The 24,997-nt window shown below is 41.0% G+C and overlaps 1 protein-coding gene across 2 annotated transcripts in view; it reads right to left on the reverse strand.

Moving 5' to 3' along the window:
• Positions 1-2,857: 2,857 nt before the first annotated feature.
• Positions 2,858-24,997, reverse strand: part of ppp2r5a (protein phosphatase 2, regulatory subunit B', alpha isoform) — a 98,148-nt gene continuing 76,008 nt past the window's right edge. For both annotated transcript variants that reach the window (XM_084083103.1, XM_084083104.1), the window contains exons 5-13: positions 15,753-15,883; positions 13,386-13,445; positions 12,210-12,318; positions 11,391-11,444; positions 10,436-10,486; positions 10,134-10,253; positions 7,318-7,445; positions 5,740-5,841; positions 2,858-4,079 (exon numbers count right to left, since the gene is read on the reverse strand). In XM_084083103.1, the coding sequence (XP_083939229.1) occupies positions 3,767-4,079; positions 5,740-5,841; positions 7,318-7,445; positions 10,134-10,253; positions 10,436-10,486; positions 11,391-11,444; positions 12,210-12,318; positions 13,386-13,445; positions 15,753-15,883 (1,068 nt within the window). In that variant the 3' untranslated portion in view covers positions 2,858-3,766. The remainder of the gene's footprint in view (positions 4,080-5,739; positions 5,842-7,317; positions 7,446-10,133; positions 10,254-10,435; positions 10,487-11,390; positions 11,445-12,209; positions 12,319-13,385; positions 13,446-15,752; positions 15,884-24,997) is intronic.

Below are 24,997 nucleotides of genomic sequence, written 5' to 3' on the forward strand. Positions count from 1 at the left end.
CACGACGTGTTGTGAGCTTGTAGAGCTTGTATTTTTTGCTATACATCATACGGAAAAATATATAGGCTATAAGTGGTTAACCACTTAAACACATTAAGACCCGGCCGGAACGCATCTGTGTCATTTTTAGATTTGAGCAAAAAAAAAGCATTATTTCCCACTATTTTTGAAAAATCGTGAAAATGTGTGCAAATCTTTGAATATATATATTTTTAAAGCGAACATTTTTAACAACATATTTTGAGATGGGGGTCCGGGGCCAAATACATGTCATTTTGGTGGTCCTTGACATGAAAAAGTTTGAGCAACACTGATATAGAAACATACTTTTCAGAATACTGTTGGGATTTAGAAGACATTTGTAGAATCGGCTTCAGGTCTTAAAGGGTTAAACCCTATACACTTTGTCGGCCGGGGGTCCCCCAGGGGTCTGTACTAGACCCCCTCCTTTCCCCCCCCCCCTCACCCCCCCAAAAAAAATATCTATGGCGAAAAAAAATAGCACATCTATCTATAGTTGAGCCCCTCTCCTTTTCTCCCTCTACACCAAAATGCTGAGAATAGCGTACGGTCTGCAATCTAGCGACGCAAGCTTGTAGATCAGCCATTTGTGCACCTGTTATGACATGGCCAGAGTAAGGACGCTGGGGGTTCATGTGGTTAAAAGAGAAAACACAGCTCAATTTAAGACTTCCTGTGTCGTTTATTCTAACGGCCGGTCCGATCGATATTACGCTCGCTGTCGGGGGTGGAAACCTCGCATGTCCAAAACGTTTTACTTTTCAGGAAATGTAAGAAAAAAAAGAAGAACCTGTGTTCCCATGGAATGCAGTTATTATTCGGTTAAGCTCTTGTTAATACTTTTCATTGGTTCAATATTTATATTAAAAAAAAAAAAACCCACAGACCACAGAGAGACTTCACCACAATCAATTTCAATTTCAGTAAAAAAAAAAAAGAAAAAAAGTCTTCCAAAATAGCCGATCTACAAGCTCACAACGTGTCACATCGTGAGCTTATCAGAGCGGTTATTTGCGCTACTTTTGTGTGCCACCGTAGTATGACGAAGTAGGGCATTCGTTTACGAAAAAACAACATAACAAAGTCGAAATACGGCGATACCATAGTTCCTTGAGGGGGTTCCAAATGGCCTCTTACGGGTGTGTAACTCTGAGAGTGTACAAATGGAACCAAATGGACCCTTACGGGTCCATTTGGTTCCATTTGTACACTCTCAGAGTTATGGTGGTCGTGGAAATTAAAACGCCTGAGAACCACTGTGCTACTCTAAATGGAACAGAGCCTTCATTAGTATCACTGGTAACACCTGTGAAGGAAGTGATAATATGGCTGCTGCGCATAGAGCAGACTAAATAGAGCCGACTAAAAAAGTCGAAATACGGCGATACCAGGTTTCTGCCCCGACAGCCGACGACTCGTGGACATAATGGACGAGTCCAAGTCCTGAAGCTCTGTGACGTCCTCAGACAAAGAGCGGAGGAGGTGTGAGAACGCAGAGTGAACAGCAAAAAAAGGCAAAGACAAAAGGCCATGGTTATATCTTTGCTTGACGACATCACATCACACGTGAGGCATCGTCCACCCACAGGAATAACATTCATGCTTCAAATTGACTGATGTTTTGCCTTCTCAAGATGCTATAGTCTCACACACACACACACACACACACACACAGAAACAATTAACCAACACACCACATCCAGCCATATTTAAACCGTTACACCTGCACCGTCTATTACCACTATTATCGTTTAAAAAAATGTTTGCCATGACAATACTCTTGGGGGTGGTGGGGGGGGGAGGAGGGGAAAAAAATATATGGCTCATTTCTTTGTGTCTGCTTTTATTAATTCTATTCAGCCTGGAAAAATACAATGTATAATATATTTATATAATATATCTGTGCCCATTTTCGTCATTAATTTCTCTAAACTAAGATCATTTCAATACCTTACTGTAAATAAGTCTTATGGCTGCAAGGTCATGGTTTGTGTTAAAACTAGAGTCAAGCTTTGTGTCCATCCAGATAAAAAAAAAAGAAAGAAAGAAAGAAAGAAATCAAATAAACCGAAACACCCGAAAAAGGCTGAAAAATATGTCAAGACATTGACATTCTCTAAAGGTAGACTTCCAACGAGTTTAACCTGCGTTGCCCAGAGTCACTGATAAAGAGTTATGCCTTATTAACGCGGCGGCGCCGCGCGTCGAAAACAGCCGACCTACGGGCTTGTAGGTTCGGCTTGTTTTCGGGGCGCGCGATACCGACCAATGGGACGATGACTGAATCCGGCTTTGGACCATCCATCGATTCAGGAGCTTCCATTGTCCCATTCAAGGGGAGAGGGCTGCCATGCTTAATTTATGCTTCATCGTCCGTCGCGCGACAGCGTTCGCTCGCCGAAAAAAACAGCCGATCTAATAAGCTCACGAGCGAGTGAGTTTCGGCACCCGACAAAGTTATAAATCAGCCTTTTATCCCATTAAGACCTGAGGCCATTCTTAAAAAAAAAAAATCTAAATCCTAACAGTTTTTTGGAAAAAAAAATCAAAACAATTTTTTTTTCAAGATTTTTCAAAAAATAGCAGATCTACAAGCTCATAGCGTGGCACTCAGTGCCGCGCTATGAGCTTGTATATCTGCTATTTTTGAATAGCCAAAGAAATCTAAAGTGACACAGATGCGTTCCAGGTCTTAATGGGTTATACACCTCACACACCCCCTTGCCTATATACACCATCAATAGACGCGCGTCTATCGAAAACGAAAAAACGGACTGGTCCCAGCCACCCGCCCTGTCCTCCAAAAAAGCTTGCAACCCCCCCCTCCCCTCCCCTCTCCCCCCCCAAAAAAAAGGTTTGCTTTGCACCCGTGTGGTTGGCAGCAGTGAGGGGAAGAAGAAAAAAAAAAAAAACACATACAAAATAGAACATCTTTAAAATAGCAATATAGGTTTCTCTAAGTGCAGCGACAATCAGAAACATTAATTTCAAGTCATTATAACCCTCCCCCTCCCCCTCGTCTCGTATATCACAAAATGAATCAATTCTCAGTTAAGAAACTAAACGTGAAAGGATAAACTTTGATCAGACAAAAAAACAAAAACAAAAAAAAAAGATCAATATACTGCAGCCCAGGCTGTACTGTAACATCCAAAAATATAGACTTAAAGTTGAAATATGCTTTCTGCCAAAGAACTGCTGGCATTTTAGTCACTCTAAATAGGTTTATTCTTTTTTTTTTTTTATATATACTGATGAGGTTTAACTTGTGTATTTAACCACCTCCCTTAAAGCTACAATCCGGTGACTTATTTTAATGAATGAAACGGTTTATTTTTTAAACGATCTGGTATGGTAGAGTATGTTAACACAATAATAAACTAGCACATCTGCAAGTGGGTTTGGAGGTGGTTCTCCCTACTCTTCCATCGAGACATCTAGAGACCCTGGTGTCGGGGTTTTTTAGGACAATACCGACAATACCGACTGGTCGACAACGTCAATAAAGTTATTTGAAGCAGACGGCGGCGAAAACCGGATTGGACACTAGTTTCGGAAACATTGTTTACAATTACAGTACCTCTCTCTGGTCGGGAGAGGTAAAAAATAAAATAAAAAAAAAGAACAAACAGAAAAACCTTACGGATTGTAGCTCTAAAACGTTGCCCGCTTACGGACAGTTCTTTTTTTTTTTTTTACTGCGGTTGTGAAACTGTTTAAGGGAATAGAAAACTCAAGTCCTGTGTCATTTGGCACACGGAGGTTCGCTCTCGCCGGAAGGCGTGGCGCCGGCGGCGGTCGTGGCCTCGGCGTCCGCGGCGGCCTCGCGGTTGTCGTGGTCCGCGGCGGTGACCTCGCCGCCGCCGCCCTCCTGGTCGTGGCTGTGATTGCTGCTACTGGTGGTGGTGGTGGTGGAGTTGTTGTTGTTGTTATTGTTGTTGTTGTTCTGGGCGTTCTGCAGCCCGTGGCTGTTGTTCTGGATCAGCTCAGCGCTGCCCAGCCTCAGTTCCTCCAGCTTCCTCCACAGCTCCTCCCTCTCCTGCTCCTTCTTCTTCTCCCTGTGCCGGGAGAACCCCAAACACACCAGTGTTGATTTTGACAGCACATTTTGTTTTAGTCACAGTCTTTTTTTTATTATTATTATTATTTTTGAGCGGTGTAGCCGCTCCAATAAGTGGGTTTGGGACCGTCGTGAAAAGACCGTCGTGAACATTTGTCTTTCGCTGTACTGTGATTGGCTGACTCTATTCACACCCTTTGCTCAGTACTGTGATTGGCTAGCGAGACGCATGATGAAATTAATAACCTATAAATATCACCACGCACTTCAAAAAAATTACTTTTTGTGTCCGCCAGTATGGTGGAGAGTATGTTTTCGTCTCTGTCCTTCCGTGTGTCCGCCAAGCTAACATTGGTCAAGCTTCACGTGACACGTACCGTGATTGGCTGACTCTTTGCTTTGATTGGCTAGCGAGACGCATGATGAAATAAAAACCTATAAATAGGTGACACACTTCAAAAAATAATTTATATTTTTTGAAGTGAGCTTCCATCAGCCAAGCTAACATTGGTCAAGTGAAACGTGACAATATGTAATATAAATAGGTTAGACAGGATTAATCAGGAACATTACTGGCGGAGAGCTGTGCTCCTTAGGAGCACATTTTCTATCTTCTTCCATCACTGTGATGACCACTGTTGTTGCTAAATAACACCGCTCACTTCACATTGGGTGTGATTTTTTAAACCTTTTTCCCAATTTAGTCGTTATGCCAATTGACTCCTCCCCACACACATTTCTGTGTCGTCACTGATGTCATATCCTACTGACTCACCTGCCAGTGAGGAGCCCCCACCAGGAGGACGTAGAGCCTTCGTCCTACTCCTCCCGCCAAACACTCCCCGCTGACAGGTGCCGCCCCCAGCCCGTAGGAGTACGTGCAATGACCAATATCACCCTCCTCCCCGCCCGGCTTCCCTCCCCCCGAACACGGGCCAATTGTGTTTGTGTAGAAGACGCTCGACAAAGCCGGATGCACCATGGCGATATTCGAACCCACAACCTCCGTGACGGTGGGCAGTGACTTTACCACTGCGCCACCCGAGCGCTCAGTCACTGTCTTTTCAATAAAATTCCATTTAGTTTTAGTCATATTTTAGTCATCTGAAATGTTTTAGTTTTTATCTAGTTTTATTCGACTAAATCATTGGTTCTCAAAGTGGGGTCCGGGGACCCCCAGGGGTCCTTGAGGGAGTTCCAGGGGGTCCCCAGCTAAATGATAGATTAGGCACCAAATGGACCCTTGTGGGTCTGTAACTCTGAGAGTGTACAAATGGAACCAAATGGACCCGTTAGGGTCCATTTGGTTCCATTTGTACACTCTCAGAGTTAAATTGACATAGATTTTACAATATAAATTGCGACCCAAGTGATAGAAATGCCATTAAATGGGGGTCCGTAGCCTAATGCATGTCAAACTGGGGGTCCTTGAAATTAAAATGGTTGAGAAGCACTGCTAGAGAGCCGTAAACATCTTCTATTATTGGGGGTCCCTGGCTTATCTTTTCAAATTGGGGTCCGCGGGCTAATAAGTGTCTATTTGGGGGTCCTTGACATGAAAACGTTTGAGAACCACTGGACTAAATATCATAAGATTTTAGTCGTCTAAATCTACAGTTCATTTAGTTGACTAAAATGTATTTTGGCCATGGACTCACCGTTGCCTGTCTGCTTTGTAAGAGGCTGTGAGCTCGTCAAACAGGGTGCTGTTCATCTCCATCAGTGTCTTCAACACGTTGTAGACCAGCGCTACGATGGTCCTGTAACAACAACACACAACACCATTCACAACATGACTATGACACGAATACGACTGTTTATCTTATCCTGTAAGCTGTGACAATCCTTCAGTAAAAATTATTTAAAAATAATTATAAAATAAAATGACACGAAGACACGATGAACAGTTGAAAGGGAATGCTGAGCACGTTAATCTATTACGACTGGGAACGCATCTGTGTCATTTTAAGATTTCTTTGGCTATTCAAAAATAGCAGATATACAAGTTCATAGCGCAGCACCGAGTGCCACGCTATGAGCTTGTACATCTGCTATTTTTTTAAGAGAAAAAATTGTGAAAACGTGTGCAAATCTTTGAATATATATATAAATGTTTAACTCAAATCTTTGCTTCTGGGGTCCCTGGAACAAAATATTTTGAGATGACGACGACGACGACGACAGACAAATCATTTTGGGGGTCCTTGACAAAAGTTTGAGAACCACTGATATTATAGCAACATAAGTGTTTCATAAAAATGTTAAGACATTTGTACTATCGGTGTCAGGTCTTAAACCATCATGGTCGTTAAAAGGACCCCACCCCCCCCCCCACCCCGTTAACTCCCAAACAAAGTAAAAATCAATGCTGCTGCTAGAAAAGTCCATGATGGACAAGTCAAATCAATGGCTTGCCAGGAAGAACCACTGATTACGGCCAAATGGGAAACGCACCAACACGGTTCTCAGGCAGATGATTGCCTGTGTAACTTCCTGGCAGTGAGACTGCACAACATAAACATGACTCACTTTTTTAGTTGCTGTCGGGCAGAAACCTTGTATCTTTTTTTTTCCCTTCGTAAATTAACGCTATACTTCAGGGGTCTTCAACGTTTTCAGGCCAAGGACCCCCTAGCTAAGAGAGAGATGAAGCAGGGACCCCCTACTCTATATTGGATAAAATTGTGTTTCAGATGTATTTTATTTTTTTACTTAGTCTGCTCTTTTTTCCCTCTACACCTATAGCCTCTTTGCCAAAAAGGCTATAGGTGAGGCGTTGAGAGCTTGTAGATCTGCTATTTTCGGCTAATGTTCCCCTCAGAAAAAGGAATTCTAGGGTTCAAGCGGTTAATGTAAAAAAAAAAAATCCTATCACACAAAGAATTGGCGGACCCCCTGTAGTAGCTCTGAGGACCCCCTAGGGGTCCCGGACCCCCTGTTGAAGACCCCTGTACTACAGTGTCCCCCAGGGGTTTGTATTTAGCCCCCTCCTTTTTTTCCCCCTCTGCACCAAATCTATTCACTGAAAATAGCTGATCTCCAACGTTAAGCTTGGCTATTTTCGCTGTGAATGTTGGCCTATTTTTTCTGAGGAATCTTTGCCTATTATAACAAACCCCAGAATAGGGACACAAGGGGTTCATGTGGTTAACAAGTTCTCAGCTCAGTTGTAAACAAAGCTTTTGACAAATCAGCGTGGCGTGACTGACAAAAGCACCCGGAAACAGAATACATACGGATTCCAGTGTTCTTTGGAGATCCTGTACAGGCTGCCAAACATAATTGGTAGGACCTTGTCGATGTTCTCCTCGATCAGGCTGAGAATGTACTCGTTGTTCCAGAAATACAGCGCTCGCTCGGCCACCTGCAGGGGAGGAGAGGCACTGCGGTCAAAAAAACACTAAAATAACACTCTGTGCAAAATAATAGCAACACCTGAACTTTAACCACTTGAACCCTATATACTTCGTTGACTGGGGTCCCCCAGGGATCTATACTTTGCCGTTACTTTTCCCCCCAAAACCTCTTTGCAACAGTTACAGTATCTATAAGCCAGTGGTTCTCAAACTTTTTCATGCCAAGGACCCCCAAATCGACACTTATTAGCCCGCGGACCCCCATTTGGAAAGTTAAGCCAGGGACCCCCATAAGAGAAGATTTTCACGGCTCAACCATTTTAATCTCAAGGACCCCCAGTTTAACATGCATTAGGCTACAGACCCCCATTTAATGGCATTTATATCTCTGGGACCCCAATTCACATTGTAAAATCAATGTTAATTTAACTCTGAGAGTGTACAAATGGAACCAAATGGACCCGTTAGGGTCCATTTGGTTCCATTTGTACACTCTCAGAGTTACAGACCCATAAGGGTCCATTTGGTTCCTGTCCACCATTTAGCTGGGGACCCCCTGGAACCCCCTCAAGTACCCCTGGGGGTCCCCGGACCCCACTTTGAGAACCAATGCTATAAGTTATCTGCAATGTTCTGTTAATGTTGGCCTATTATGACATCCTATTATAATTCTAGTAAGCTCACGGTGGTGGTTGGTGGTTGGTGGTGGTGGTTGGTGGTAGGGTGGACTCTTGATCAAACTGCGCATGCGTCGTTGTGTGCCAGGTTTCGCGAGAGAAACAAGCAGCGAGGTCTATGAAAACGAGGCCAAACCAAACGAACCCTATAACACCAACATTGGCCCTAAAGCGCTTACAATCGGCGGACATGGCAACACCGACGCCGACGCTACACCATAGACCCCGCCCACTCTCTGCTGTGGAAAGTAAACACTCCAGATTTGTTTCTCCACACACGATGCACATTAGCTCCATAAAGAACGGTTCTATGTCGTTCTCTTCCAGGATCGGGCGAACGTCCGCCAAGGCTCCGCTGTTTGCCCTTTTGTATACATCGTATCCCAAAACTAATGGTAGATTCTAAACCGCACGGATGTTTAAGGTTTGGTCGCCTGCATAATATTTTAGGTCGCCAGCGAAACTACCCGTTTAAATCGCTTATTTAGTCAGCCTGTGGCCATGTTTCCCATTGTAGCCAAACCGGGAGCAGTAGTGGCAGCGGACGTAGGGTTTTTTTCCGGGTTGAATGGGAAACATGGCCACAGGCTGACTACATAGCCTGATAATAATGTCCAAAGCATGTCTGTGTATGTTTACATCCATTACTGTGTTGGCGTTAGTTGGGATTAATGTTTATTAGCCAAACCAACTTAATATGAGCCGTTAGCGTGATGCTAAGCTAACGGACGTTTGGCGCTAGCATGCGGCTAACGCTAATGCTAACGTCGTCATCGTGACTTAATCAACAATGTAAACATTTCATCAACAAACTTTATGAACCTTACTGTGGTTAATATTATCAATGCTACCCAAGTAGTCCATTGAAAAGTATTATTTTGGTGTATTTTGTGTATTGTAACTTGGACACTAACTTAATGGTAGCTGGGGCGACGCGTTGTTGGCTCATGGTTCAGAATGCCTCATGGCTATTGTAGTCATTTTCTGCTATTTCGGTTCTACTGTGATAGACAGTGCTACATTACCTGCTGTTTAATTGTGAATCATATATGCTATGAATATATGGTAATACAATGTTTATTTTCCTGTATTTCCAGGTTTATGACCTGTGTCATCTATGACCTGTGTGTCATCTGTGTGTCCAGTACTTTGTACTGTGTTGGTTAAAAATAAAACTACAAAAAGACAAAACACGAGTTGTGACAAAGACGTGTGATTCTCTGATTAATGTTGTTAGTGGTGTAAAATGCCATCAAAAAATATACTCAAGCCTGCTGCAGGGCAACAGAAAATAGCAAGCCTATTTTGCTATTTTATATAGCAAATTTTTATATATATATATATATATATATATAGAGAACTATAACAACATAGTATTTATATATCCGTTTTTATATTTATATTTTGCTATATTAAAATAGCAAGCCTATATTGGTGCTATTTAATGTACTTATATACTGTTCTATGTTTGCATATAATTTGCAAATATTAAAGATTTGGAATTGTGTAGATTTAGAGACATGTATGGACTGTTATATCTTGAACATTTATTCATTTCCACTTACCAGACACTTTTTTTATGGTAAAAATGAGCATAAAAAGCAAAATACAGAATTCAGAAATATTAAAATGGAAAAAACAGAATTTGGGAAAAAAATAAAACGGATTTCATATGGCTCTTGCCGCGACGGGAGCGACCGGGGGGGGGGGGGGGGTGCCACGACGGGACGCGCGCGGGGGAGAAACCGCGCGACAGGACGTGCATTAACCCCACGTTTGCAACGACTTTCGTCTGCGCCCTTCACCGGGTATGGTCTAGTGATAAGAATAGGGACAGTTAGGGTTCATGTGGTTAATATAAGCACGACATTCATTCATTATTTCACCACATAAACACACTAAGATATAGTAGATAACAGATACATATTTTTACTCTACGGTACACGTACACAAGATGCAAGTGTGTGCGTGTGCGTGTGCGTGTGTGTGTGTGTGTGTGTGTGCATGCGCTCAGCATACCTGGAAGTGGGGATTGGCCACGCATCTAGAGATTTGCTTGAACAACGGCTCCTCAATTTTCTTGAACTGTGTGGGCTCAATGACGTCCAAAATCTCCTCTATTTCCCCCAGATACATCACCTGATTGGACAAGAGACCGACGGTGTAAACCAGTGGTTCTAAAGTGGTTTCTAATTTCAAAGCTCTACCATACAGATGTACTAGCTATATCGTATTAACATATTACAGATCGGTTAAAATAACATTGTATTTATCAAAATAAGTGCCAGATTGTAGATTTCATGTCAGACACAATACTGTACCTCCTTCTGGCTGCAGGTTTTAGGCCAAAACTTCAACAGTCCACGGATTACCTGCAAATAAATCGAGAGGAACGTGATAATAAATAACATAATAATCATATTATGACAGAAACCATACGTTATGGTGAGAGTGTGTAAAGGTTGGATTTATACTTAGGTAAGTGCCGAAGTCGCATGATGAAAATAGCTGTTCTACATGGTTTTAATTTTCTATATATCGTCTGTCGGGTGGAAACCTCATATGTCCAAAACTGTTACTTTTCAGAATTCAAATTCAAAAGTATCAAAAGTAACAGATCTACAAGCTTGAAACGCGTCGCTTCTCGCCGCGTTTCGAGCTTGTAGATCTGTTACTTTTGATACTTTTGTGCGGCACGGTAGTATGATCAAGTAGGGCATTAATTTACGGGAAAAAAAACAGTGCACTCTGAAATAGGATTCTTAGAGCGTATTTCTGAACGCACCCAATGTAAGGGCCATTAACCCATTGAGACCTGAAGCCGATTCTACAGGTCTCCTAAATCCCAACAGTATTCTGAAAAAACGTATGTTTCTATATCAGTGGTGCTCAAACTTTTTCATGTCAAGGACCCCCAAAATGATATGTATTTGGCCGCGGACCCCATCAAAATATTTTGTTCCAGGGACCCCCCAGAAGCAAAGATTTGAGTTAAAAATGTTCGCTTTAAAAATATATATATTCAAAGATTTGCACACATTTTCACGATTTTTCAAAAATAGCAGATCTACAAGCTCGTAGCGCGGCACTCGATGCCACGCTATGAGCTTGTATATCTGCTATTTTTGAATAGCCCAAAGTGTAAAATAATGCTTTCTTAGCTCAAATCTAAAAATGACACGGTTCCAGGTCTTAACGGGTTAAATAGATAGAAATAGTATGCATTCTATCACCAGTAAAAAAGGCCTTATAAGAAGAACAAACAAGACAGCTCACCGGCTCAGTGAGTGTGGGGTCCTTCTCCAGGAACTGGACGACGCAGTAGGCCAGCTGAACAACAACAACAACGTTAGAACCTGTCACAGTATTAAGGCTTATTTCACGTCACAGCCACTAGATGTCACCGCAGTGCTTCGTCACAGCTCTCCTTCAGCTCAGACAGAGCTCACAGTACATGTATTTTATTAGGGGTTTAATGATGCATTTAAACAGTGATGCGCATCACAATACATGGTTTATGATACGATACATGGACGATATACTATACTACTAATATTGCATAACACCTGTGTACGACAAAGTATAAACACAAATGCTTAATCAGAATAATCGATTCAGTCATCGATTTGTTAATTGGTTGAAAAAAACAACAACATACTTCTGATTGATTTGATAATCAACAGAATAAACTCTATGAAAATAATGTGAGGACGGTTTAGTTTGTAAACTTTTACTTGACGATTAACTGTCATACAAATAATTGCGATTAACGATTTCATTGTGTTTTCTTTTCCGTTTGACTTTTAGACTTTGTAAACAAAAAAATGCACGGGACAGATATGCCAAATGACTTAAATATACAGAAAGAAATGACTGACAACGATCAATTCCAATAATCAAAATTAATAATGTATACCATGGCCAAAATAGGCCACATTTAATCATTTCATATTCACAATTTCAAGGTTTTTTTTTAATGAATGCATGAAAGATTTTCAACATGGAAACAATTTTGAGAATGATGTAAAAACAATGAGTGATTATCTCAAATAATTGTGATTAGGTGATGACGTAATTATTGCCTGCCAGGCCTACCTGTGCGTGGAACAGCGACAGTCCTTTAGCAGTGTGCATGGGGATGAGCACCTTCATCAGGAACTGCTTGTGTTCCGCCTTCAGAGGCAGCGCAAAGCCATTGATGATACTGCAGCGCACACACACACACACACACACACACACACACACACACACACACACACACACACACACACACACACACACACACACACACACACACACACACACACACACACACACACACACACGATGAAACTATGTTATTATTTACAACTTTACTTGACTTTAGTTGTTTATTCAGACGGGACAATGCACATTAATGAACATTCAATATATGAACGTGAATTCAGCTGAACATTATCTCATTCATGTAAACATGCAGGATTTAGCTATTTTCTTCCATCAGTCCACACATATAAAAACAATACAAATACAGAAGAGAACATGCAACTGCCTAAAAAAAATTGGTTGAAGAATACCCAACCCAATCTCACACAACTGAGTATACATTGCACGGAGTGTCATTCCGTGCATAGACAACTGGAAAACCCGAAAATTCCGTGCATGGCCGCCTCGCATCTCCTCCATTGACTAAACCATTTCGGAGGCGCACAGTCTCAAGCGAGCAGGAGCCACGTGAGGGACCACTGAGCGAGCGAGTTGCCGTCCCGAACGTTGTGACGATCGCTTCAGCCTACTCAGCGCCGTTTGAGTTATGTAATGATAGGCACAGAATCGTAAATTTAGTTGAGGGTACTGCTCTGCTTCCTGGTTGCAATCGGTTACGCCCACCGTGGAACTCGCCGTACATATGCACAGACTAGGTCTGTGCATATGTATTCTAAATTGGGTGAGATAAGGCTGAGAATACCATACCTACTTTATGCCTAACTAAAAACCTAAATACCTACTACTGTAAAGTCAAATACCTAGGGTCCAAATGGACCTCTGAGAGTGTACAAATGCTTTTTGACTGATTTTGTATTACATGTCACTTTGTGTAGCCTTTTGGGACGTTGTTTTTGATTGATATTGATGTTTGTGTAAATGGATTATGTAGTTCTTACTGTAGACACCTGATGTGAGCACGAGTTGTAGTTTGATCCGTTCATATTCAAACTTTTCACGTTTGATTCTGACGGTATTCAAGACGGTGTGCGGATATATTTTTTCTATTTTTTTTAATCCACTGACCTTCCCAGGATCTCCAGGAGCTCAGCCACGCCGTTGAAGTGATCCGTCTCATAGATGAACCTGCAAGAGCACAAAAACACCACACACACACACACACACACACACACACACACACACACACACACACACACACACACACACACACACACACACACACACACACACACACACACACACACACACACACACACACACACACACACACACACACACACAATTTTGAGACGGGGGTCTGCTCAGTGGTGTAAAGTATCTAAGTACATGTACTCAAGTACTGTACTTAAGTACAACTTTGAGGCCTTTTTTACTTTACTGGAGTATTTCCAATTTTCAGTACTTTTACTTCTACTCCACTACATCTCCGAGGCAAATATTGTACTTTTACTCCACTACAATTATTTAAAAACTTGAGTTACTAGTTACTTTGCAATTATTATCTTGTAAAACACACATTGACCACTTAGCCCTATTTTATATATACAGTATATAGGCTATTTTCAAACATTTTGGTACTTTAAGTACATTTTGATACTAATACTTTTGTACTTTTACTCAAGTAAATTTTGAATTCTGGACTTTTATTGTGAGTACTTTTTCCACCAATGGGGCTGCTGCCAAACTCGGGGGTCATTCTTGACATGAAAGGGTTTCAGAACCACTTGTTCTACGAGTCACCCCCATGTTCAACAGGCCGGGGGTGGCACAGTAAGCCGGTGCCCATTGGAAAGCAGCAGCGCTTGGCAACTGTGGCACTATTTTTAACCCCTCGGCCAGCAGATGGTCAAAGTGGAAACATCCGTTGTCTTCGGTGCCACTTTGCCAGTTGGAAGTGACGTCGAGTGCCCCCTGTTTTTTTTTTTTGCGCGCCAGCCGGTCTAAATCCCTCTGTATCACAGCAACCAGGGTGACAACGATTAACCCATTAAGGCCTGAGGCCTTAATGTTGCTATATAAGTGGTTCTCAAAACTTTTTCATGATTGTCAAGGACCACCCAAAATTATATGTATTTGGCCGCGGACCCCCCCCCACCCCCATCTCAAAATATTTTGTTCCAGGGACCCCCCAGAAGCAAAGATTTGAGATAGAAATGTTCGCTTAAAAAAGAATATATATATTCAAAGATTTTCAAAAATGTTCACAATGTTTCAAAAAATAGCAGATCTACGAGCTTGTATATCTGCTATTTTTGAATAGCCAAAAGTGTAAAATAATGCTTTTTTTTTAGCTCAAATAAAAAAAATGACACAGATGCGTTCCCGGTCTTAAGGGGTTAAACGCGTCCCTGTCTGTCGATGATGCGAGGGACCCGGAGTGTTTGCTCTGGAGTTATGCCGTCTGTTGTCGCAGCTTAAAGGGTGGTCCGTCTGTACAGAGAGCAATGAGTTCTCTGGCTCAACACGTCCCCAGACCCCCCTCAGAGGAACACCGTTCATTGGTCGTGTTACATGGCTTAGCAAATCACAGTGCTGCAATAGGCTCTATTCACAGCAGCCATATTATGAAGACATTCACAGGTGTTACCAATGATACTAATGAAGGCTCTGTTCCATTCTGGTCAAACAGAGTCAGGGTGCTGATATTGTGTGCATGTTGGCTCACTAGAAACACTCTGCTACACCAGTGGGTCTAAAGTTGGGGTCCGGGGACCCTCATGGGCTTCCAAATAGCAGGTCCATTTGGGGGAAGCAGGGCAATATCTGTCACTGCACTAGAGCAGTAATTCTCAAACCCGTTTTGTAGCAAGGACCCCCAAATTGAGGTATTTGGCCGCGGACCCCCCACCCCCATCTGAAAATAGTTTGTTCCAGGGATCCCCCCAAAAGCAAAGATTGGTGTTAAAAATGTTCTTCTAGATTTTTTGTTTTTTAATAGCCAAAGTATAAAATAAAAATGATTGTGATGGTATATTAACACATTTTGCTGGGGACCCCCTGGTACCCCCTCCCATACCAAGGACCCCTGGGGGTCCCCGGAACCCACTTTTGAGAACAAATGCACTAGAGCAGTGGTTCTCCAACTCCGACCCCCCCCAAAAAATAACCCTATTTGAACTGGGGACCACCCCACCCTGACAAGCACTTGGACTTGAGCTGAGCTATTGAGCTATTGCATTTAGTTTAGACCTGGTTTCACGGATAAACATTGTAAAAAAAATAGCAGATCTACATGCTCAAAATGCCTCACGTTGTGAGATCTGATATTTTCACAATTGTTGCCTTTTCTTATGTATTCTTATGTTTCTTTCTATTGGCCAATGTTTGAACATTTTCTATAGTATAGTTTGTCGATTACTTTTGATGCAGTAGTGGTCTCATTTCTTTTTTTTACTTCAGAGGTACTGTAATCCATGCATGTGTCTCTCTCACCGCAAGAAGATGTTGTTGATCTGCTTCCGGATGAAGGCTCGCAGACCCAGGAACTTCCCGTAGATCCGATGCAAGATGGTCTTGAGGAAGTCCCTCTCCCTGGGGTCCTCGCTGTCGAACAGCTCCAGCAGCTGAAATACACAGAACAGCCATAGACAATCATTATTACACTGTCACCCGTTTCCTTCTCCACAGAACATCCACATACAGTCATTACACTGTGACCTGCATCCTTCTCTTTCCAGCTGCATTCAGCAAGGCCACAACTAGTACAGTAGATATAGGTATATATATATTTATATAATTTCCCAAAAAGTGTGGCCGGGACCCATTTTTCGGTCACAGCAGACCAATTCTTATGGGTTGTGTTCTGAGTAAATATCCCACTTACTAAATAAAAAAAATCTCATTCTTTCAACCCGTCCCCCAAAACATTTCTTTTTACATAAAAATAAATAAATGATGAACATAGCAGATCTACAAGCTTACAACGCATCGCAATGCTATTTTATTTTCACTATTAAATAGAGCTTAAATGTATAATTCTTAACCCATAAAGACCTGAAGCCGATTCTGCAAATGCCTTCTAAATCCCAACAGTTTTCTAAAAAAACGTATGTTTCTATATCAGTGGTGCTTAAACCTTTTCATGTCAAGGACCCCAAAAATTATATTTATTTGGCCGCCGACCCCCATCTCAAAATATGTTGTTCCAGGGACCCCCCAGAAGCAAAGAATAGAGTTAAAAATGTTCGCTTTAAACAATATATATTCAAAGATTTGCACACATTTTCACGATTTTTCTAAAATAGCAGATCTACAAGATCGTAGCGTGGCACTCTGTGCCGCGCTACGAGCTTGTAGATCTGCTATTTTTCAATAGCCAAAGAAATTAAAAATGACACAGATGATGCTTTCCCCGGTCTTATCAAAGAGTTAAATGTATAATTCTTAATGCATTTTTATACGATTGGATCCCCGGTAGACACCGGATATAATGTTTTGGGGTCTGGAGCTTGAAAAAACCCTGGTATGGGACTCATAGACACCAGCATCCTGATCAGAACAAACGGATGCTTCCCCCCCACGCATCCCGAAGACAGCAAACCAGCTCGCCTCACTGCACGGCCGTCATTTCTGAACAAATTGGCATAAATAACAGCATATCACATCTTTACCAGCAAGCAGCCCACGTTATGTAACTGACTCATGTAAAGGCCTAACGGCAAGCGTATCGTATATAGATTTATACCCGTGGCATGGGAATGGCTATTTTCAGCTGTGTGTGATGAGTCATTAGTGCATGGTTGCTTAGCGCAAAGCAGCCCGAGCAGTTTTGAAGAGAGAATGTCACTGACACACATCTGCTATCTGGGAGGCAGGTTGAGGTTGAGCAGCACGAGGCGAAGAAGTCCCTCCCGTCCGCAAGGGCTTAGCAAATCACAGTGCTGCAATCCCACGGCTTTTCAATTCATTTACCTTTAACCTCTTGTGTCTACGGTATGGTTTGGGGATCCTTTAGGATTTGTAATGATTCCGTCTCCTTAACGATTCCCTCCTTAACTCACTGAGTGCCAGGATTGCCAGAATTATTTCAGAATTGATTCTGAAAAGTTTTTTTCACAGAAAACAAAAAGTGCTTAGGAAGCGAGATACAGCCTTTTTCAGTTCTAAGTTAAACAAGGATTGGATGGAACTGCACATCTTCAGATGATGATATCTTGGGTTCTGAACATGTTTTTCAAAAAAAAAAAAAAAAAAATTGAAACTATTTTTTCAAAAACACGTCAAACACGTTAATGGCACCCAGCGCCATAGCGGTAAAAACACGTGAAACACGTTAATGGCACTCAATGAGTTAACGGTCCGATTTCTTGGGTATCACAAGGGAAACTTTTTTTATTTTAACGTTATATTATCATTTAAATCTTACTGGTCTAGGGAATAGTTTAACTGAACACGCACGCACGTTAGAAACTCTGCATATAATGACATATTCACACCTGGTGATAAAGAAGCAGTCTGTCAGAGTTATTGACTTTGAATGCCTTGAAGTCAGGATCAATATTTAATCACACAACAATCAACCACTCCCCTTCCCCCTACAATGACGTGTAGACTAGCCTACATTTTCCATGAATTCTTTCCAAAGAAAGAAAAAAAACTGCAATGGACTTGAATGTAAACAACTTGGTTGTCACATAACTTTACACCTGGAATTCAATGGACCCAGCCCCAAATACAGGTGCCTTGCTTAAGAGTCCTTCTCTAAGTACTAGCACATACTAAACACATCTCGTGTTCCAATACTTTGACCCCTATTTACATACAGAACACTGTGTACCAATGAGATCACAATATGGTCTCTAGGTCTAGATAAGCTGAAATGGATTTGAAGATCTCACCTATCAAATCCACCTACAATACATCATGAGTTAGAAATGGATTTCTGTAGTCCCAACCCCAGAAGTTACCCCCGCCATGGGATCCCACCACAGTTTCAGATAAATGTAGAAAGCTCTGTAGCAAACAGGGGCTTATGACAACAAGATAATGTTTGCCACTCAACCTTTTTTTATTTTTGAACCACACACGTAAATAAATACATTTTAAAAAGCATTCAACAGCTTAAAAATTCACGACCGAGTCCGAGGTACCAACGTGTATAAGTTATGCAGAAGAACAAAACGTGCAACTCTACCAGCCTCGTGTTAGCCACACGATCATCAGAAGGAACAATCTGTGCTCAGGTTTCAGAGCATTTAATGTACCACAGCAGCGGGCATCAGAACAAACGCATAATATCAGTCGTTCTGGCCTTTGTCCGTGTTAACCACCATTATTTTATGCATGAATCTAAAAATTCAGATGCAAATCTGAATATATATATTTTTTAAGCAAACATTTGTAACTCAAATCTTTGCTTCTGGGGATTCTACAAATGCCTTCTAAATCCTAATAGTTTTCTGAAAAACGTATGTTGCTATAAACCTTTTCATGTCAATGACCATCCACAATGAGATGTATTTGGCCGCGGACCCTCATCTGAAAATATTTAGTTCCAGGGACCCCCCAGAAGCTAAGATTTTAGATAAAGATGGTCAAAAACTTTCAAGATTTTTCAAAAATAGCAGATCTACAAGCTCTACAAGCTTGTATATCTGCTATTTTTGAATAGACCAAAGTGTAAAATAATGCGTTCCCGGATTGAAGGGTTACAGAACAGTAAACTACGGCCAATCGGCAGACAGGAAGTGAGACACTGTGGCCGGTACAGTTCATCAGAGTTATGACTCAGCTCATGTTCAAAGCCCTGAGGTTTAGGGTCAATAGTTAATCTACACTGTCACACACATTCAAGTCACTTGTTTTTCACCCTGGCTGGGGTTTGAACCGGGACGTTCTCTCCTGTAAACTGACCAATGCCAGGCCCTCTATAGAGACAAAGGGATTCCCCCTGATTCAAAAAAACAAAGTTGAAACCTTATGCAGAGACACTGTCAACGTGCTAAAAACTATGACTCTTTGTATTTAAATCCCTTTCAACCTGGTGTCGCTATTTTGGGCATCGTGTCATATTAGGCAAAGAATGTTGCGCAATGTTTTTCAAAAATGTTTTGAAAATAGCCGATCTACATAAGATCATTCTGAGCTTGTAGATCGTAGTATAACATTTTATAAAATAGGGCTTTTGTGTGGTTAAGACCAGGAAAGCATCTGTGATTTTAGATTTGAACCACTTGAACCATTATTTTATACTTTGTCTATTCGTGAAAAATCGTGAAAATGTGTGCAAATCTGTGAATATGTACACATATAAAGCGAAGATCTAAATCTCAAAGCTTTGCTGCTGGGGGGGGGGGATCACTTGAACTATGTGTTTTGAGATGGGGGTCCGCGGCCAAATACATATCATTTTGGGGATCCTCGAAATAAAAAAAGTTTGAGAACCACCGATATCGTAGCAACAAAAGTGTTTCACTTTGGAAGAAATGTATAGAATCGGCACTCAGGTCTTAATGGGTTCAAAAGTTCAGAGTTGAATTTACACCCAGAACTTTAAGGATGGCAAAAATGACGCACAAAAGGTTTAGAGGAAAGGAACCAGAGAGAAAAGCCAGTGTTCGGTTGAAACAACATCAGAGTGTTTTCATACCGTCTCTGTTGGGTGGAAAGAGACCTCATTAAGTCCCAAAAAGAAATTTTACTTTTCAGAATTCAAATTCAAAAATAACAAAAGCGAAATCCACAAGCTCGAAGCGCGGCGAGCTTGTGTGGATCTGCCTTATTTTACACTTTGGCTATTCAAAAATAGCTTTTTTTCATGGAAAAGTTGGAGCACCACTGATAAAGCAACATTGCGTTTTTCATTAAACCGATTTTGATGACATTTGTAGAATCGGCCTCAGGTCTTAATAGGTTAATTTACGAGGGCAAAAAACACAACAAAGTTAGAATACGGGAGATGAGAGGTTCCCCCCCCCTCCCCCCGACAGCAACGGCGTTTAAAATGACCCGGTGCTTTACTGTACATCAACACCACAGCACTAATTGGGAGACTAGGAGAGCTCAGTCTGAACATGGATTCTCTTCTCAAGCCAAACAACAGCCGGCCTATTTTTAAACCCTTCTCCGACGCCCACTGTGACTGCGGCTGGGCTGGGAAAACATCACGTTTTGTTTTTAGAGGCTCATCTTTTTGCTGCAACTAAAAAAAAAGCCCAGGCCCTGGTAGTAGAGACCCATTTTAACCACTTTAAGGCCATTAAGACCTGAAGCCGATTCTACATCATACATGTCTCCTAAATCTCAACAGTATTCTGAAAAACGTATGTTTCTATATCAGTGGTGCTCAATCTTATTCATGTCAAGGACCCCCACAATTATATGTATTTGGCCGCGGACCCCCATCAAAATATTTTGTTCCAGGGTCCCCCAGAAACAAAGATTTGAGTTAAATGTTCGCTTTAAAAATATATATATTTCAAAGATTTGCACACATTTTCACGATTTTTCAAAAATAGCAGATCTACAAGCTCAAATTGCTTGGTTTCTCCAAATAAATCATGATATATATCCTATTTTTGGCAAACTATTAGTTAATTAATATAACAAATTAGGCCAATCTCTCAGTCGAATCAGACTCCCTCGATCGATTGATCGATTAGTCGACTAATCGAGGTCAGGCCTAGATTTTACATAATGTGTGTGTGTGTGTGTGTGTGTGTGTGTGTGTGTGTGTGTGTGTGTGTGTGTGTGTGTGCCTCTGTGTGTAGCTGACAGGGGTATAGCTAACACGTGGACCTGTATAATGGCGGTATGTTGATTGACGAGCTATAAGGGAGGAATGGCTGTACTGCACCAGCAAGGTAAACAGGCTTGTGCAATCCTCCAGGGGGGTTCACGACCTCTGGCAACTTCCTCTACCTCCGCCCGACCCCCCGTCGAGGTGCTAACAGCCTCATCTATGCTCTTCCTTTCACTGTGTGACCGCAGTTTATTAATAATCCCCATGCCAAGTAAAAGAGAGCAGGACATTGGCATTCTTGTCCACGATTGTCCACTTAACCCATTAAGACCTGAGGCAATTCTTAAAAATGTTTTCTAAATCCTAACAGTTTTTTGGAAAATATAAAAAAAAAAAAATTTCAAGACTTTTCAAAAATAGCAGATCTACAAGCTCATGAGCTTGTAGATCTGCTATTTTTGAATAGCCAAAGAAATCTAAAGTGACAGAGATGCGTTCCAGGTCTTAAAGGGTTAAAGGACAACTTTGTTTTTTTACAACCAAGGTTTATGTTTTAGCTTGTAATTAAAGTTAAAAAAAAGATGAGTGTTAATTTTTTTCATTTACTACTTTCTATAGTTTTAGATATTTTCGAGATCTTTAAAAAAAAGAAGACATATTTAGCCTAAATATGTCTATATAGGCTAAATATATATTTTTTTACAAAATAAAAAAGTTCCCGTGGTCTTTGATGGCCAGATGTGAGTTATTGGGGGCTAGAAAAGCTACTGTAAATAATAATAAAGAAATCGCCGGGTTATTGTGTAAAAAAAGACATATTTAGCCACCTGCCCGAATGCCCCCACCCACTGTAAAAAAAGATGGCGAAAATTGCTAAAACTATAGAAAGCAGTAAATGAAAAAATCATCTTCTATTTACTTTAATTACGAGCTAAAACATAAACCTTGGTTGTAAAAAAAACAAAGTTGTCCTTTAAACTATGACGAAAGATGTCCGTCGACTACCTTTTCTTCCACTGACAAAAAACAAAATAAAAAACTAAGTGAAAACTAATTTATTTATTTCGGCGTTCTTGAGAAGAATACGTTTGAGAATCCCTGTCCTGAAGTATAAAACTAAGTGGGGGGGGGGGGCTTAATTCGGTTAAATCTCAATGACAAAAAGGAAAAATAAAAAAGCATGCGGGCAAGTAGACGGTAATTAAATGATGAAGTAATCAAGTGAACCATGTTATTAACAATGTAGTGTTAAATTACCCCGCAGCACAAAATGCCTGATTAACCCCTTCAATCCTGGGAACGCATCCGTGTCATCGTGAAAATGTGTGCAAATCTTTGAATATATATATATATACATTTTTAACTCAAATCTTTGCTTTTGCATGGGGGTCCCTGGAACAAAATATTTTGAGATGGGGGTCCACGGCTAAATACATATCATTTTGGGTGGTGAGAACCACCGATATTATAGCGACATAAGTTTTTTTTTTTCAATTAACTGTTAGGATTTAGAAGACATTTGTAGATTTGAGTTAAAAATGTTCACTTTAAAAAACAAGCTCGTAGCGCGGCACTCGGTGCCACACTATGAGCTTGTATATCTGCTATTTTTGAATAGCCCCAAAGTATAAAATAATGCTTACAGCTAAAAATGTAAAATGACACAGTACGCGTTCCCAGATCAAATGGGTTAATAAAATGTGTCTCGGCTGACATTCTGATTGCTTAGAAACCTGAGCTTTACAACAGAGCGTCGTCACCATCACAGCAATTTAGTTAACGGTCACACAGCAATTAACTGCGGTTCATGATTTACAATTGTGTTTTTTTGGCCTTCAACATTGAGAACGTATGAATACAAATGACATTTCTGTTTGCCTTTTTTAGGCTTTAAAAACAAAATCACACGGGGCAGATATGACAAATAAGTTAACCCATTGAGACCTGAAGCCGATTCTACATGTCTCCTAAATCCCAACAGTATTCTTAAAAACGTATGTTTCTATATCAGTGTCATTTTTAGATTTGAGCTAAAAAGCATTATTTTACACTTTGGGCTATTCAAAAATAGCAGATCTACAAGCTCATAGCGTGGCACCAAGTGCCACGCTATGAGCTTGTAGATCTGCTATTTTTGAAAAATCGTGAAAATGTGTGCAAATCTTTGAATATATATATTTTTAAAGCGAACATTTTCAACTCAAATCTTTGCTTCTGGGGTCCCTGGAACAACATATTTTGATGGGGGTCCGCGGCCAAATACATATCATTTTGGGGGTCCTTGACATGAAAAAGATTGAGCACCACTGATATAGAAACATGCGTTTTTCAGAATACTGAGATTTAGGAGACATGTAGAATCGGCTTCAGGTCTCAATGGGTTAAAAGATACATGCTACCATTCATTTTCAATGGAAACCAGCGACATGAATATACAAAGATACATCCGACGTTTGTAGCTGTAGCTACAGCGACAAAGCTACAAAGCTACAAAGCTACAAATTCAAGCTGAGCTGGGTTCAACTTCCAGATACAAAGCTACAACTGTAGCTCCGATTCACGATGCACGTTTGATGACCTCAGCGACCGCGTTGAGCAACACGGATACAAAGCAACACAGTGACAAAGATGCGGTGTATTTTTGTATCTTTTAATCTGCCCGTGTGAACGCACCATGACATTTGCCTCTAAAATGCTGTGGAGTAGAAGTAAAAGTACAGAAAATTGGATATACTCCAGTAAAGGAAAAAAATAAAAACTCAAAATTGTACTTAACTCACTGAGTGCCATTAACGTGTTTCACGTGTTTTTACCGCTATGGCGCTGGGTGCCATTAACGTGTTTGACGTGTTTTTGAAAAAATAGTAAAAAAATAAATAAAATAAAAAATATTTTTTTTTTTTTTTTTTTTGGGAAAAAAAATGTTCAGAACCAAGATATCATTATCTGAAGATGTGCAGCTCCATCCACTCCTTGTTTAACTTAGAACTGAAAAGGGCTGTATCTCGCTTCCTAAGCACTTTTTGTTTTCTGTGAAAAAAACTCTGGCCCTTTTCAGAATCAATTCTGAAATAATTCTGGCAATCCTGGCACCCAATGAGTTAAGTACAGTACTTGAGTAAATCTACTTAAGTTACTTACACTGCTGAAACTCAAGCGCAAGGGCAGGCACCTGGGATGTGGCCCATGAGCCAGGCATTCCTACTATACAGTACTACCCAAACGCTACCATGTCTCTCTCTGCGTCGTTCAGCCTGTGGCTTTGACACGACCAGATGAAAAGTCAAGCTCTCCTGTGATTCTAAAACGAGGAGAGGAGGTGGGAGCTGGCATAGTGGCTGAGTATGGGGGGGCGACGTGTGAAATTGTAGGCAACTTGCTAGAGCAGGGGGGGTCTTCAACAGGGGGTCCGGGACCCCTAGGGGGGGTCCTTAAGAGTTACTACAGGGGGAGGGGGTAGGGGGGCGACAAATCTGTGTGTGATTTATTGATTGATTTATTATTATTTTTTTACGTTAACCACTTGAAACCTAGCATCTCCTTTTCTGAGGAGAACTTATACTATGCGTTCCCGGACTATAGGTCCGGGAACGCATCTGTGTCATTCTAAGATTTCTTTGGCTATTCAAAAATAGCAGATATACAAGCTTGTAGATCTGCTATTTTTGAAAAATCCCGACTTTGAGAACCACTGGTTCTCCCGACCCTCTGCGAAATCGACAGAAATGTTGCCTTGACCTCAATCTTCTATATTTTCACCAAACTCTAAGCAGATGGTGCTGTTTTTAGAATGCTTATTTTAAGACGGCTTTCACCATGATGCCGTCTTAAAATAAGACACTTGGAAGTTGCTGAATGAATATGCTAGATTTGAAATTATCTACTTAATTTAATTTCCAGCTGAAAAAAATAAAAAATAAAACAAAAAAAAACAGTTTAAGCTTTGTGTCCCGAGTCCTGAAAAATATCACACACAAAGAATAACAAACAAAAATGT

This window comes from Gymnoscopelus microlampas (assembly GCF_963454915.1).
Source record: "Gymnoscopelus microlampas genome assembly, chromosome: 16".
In the NCBI taxonomy this organism is placed as follows: domain Eukaryota; kingdom Metazoa; phylum Chordata; class Actinopteri; order Myctophiformes; family Myctophidae; genus Gymnoscopelus; species Gymnoscopelus microlampas.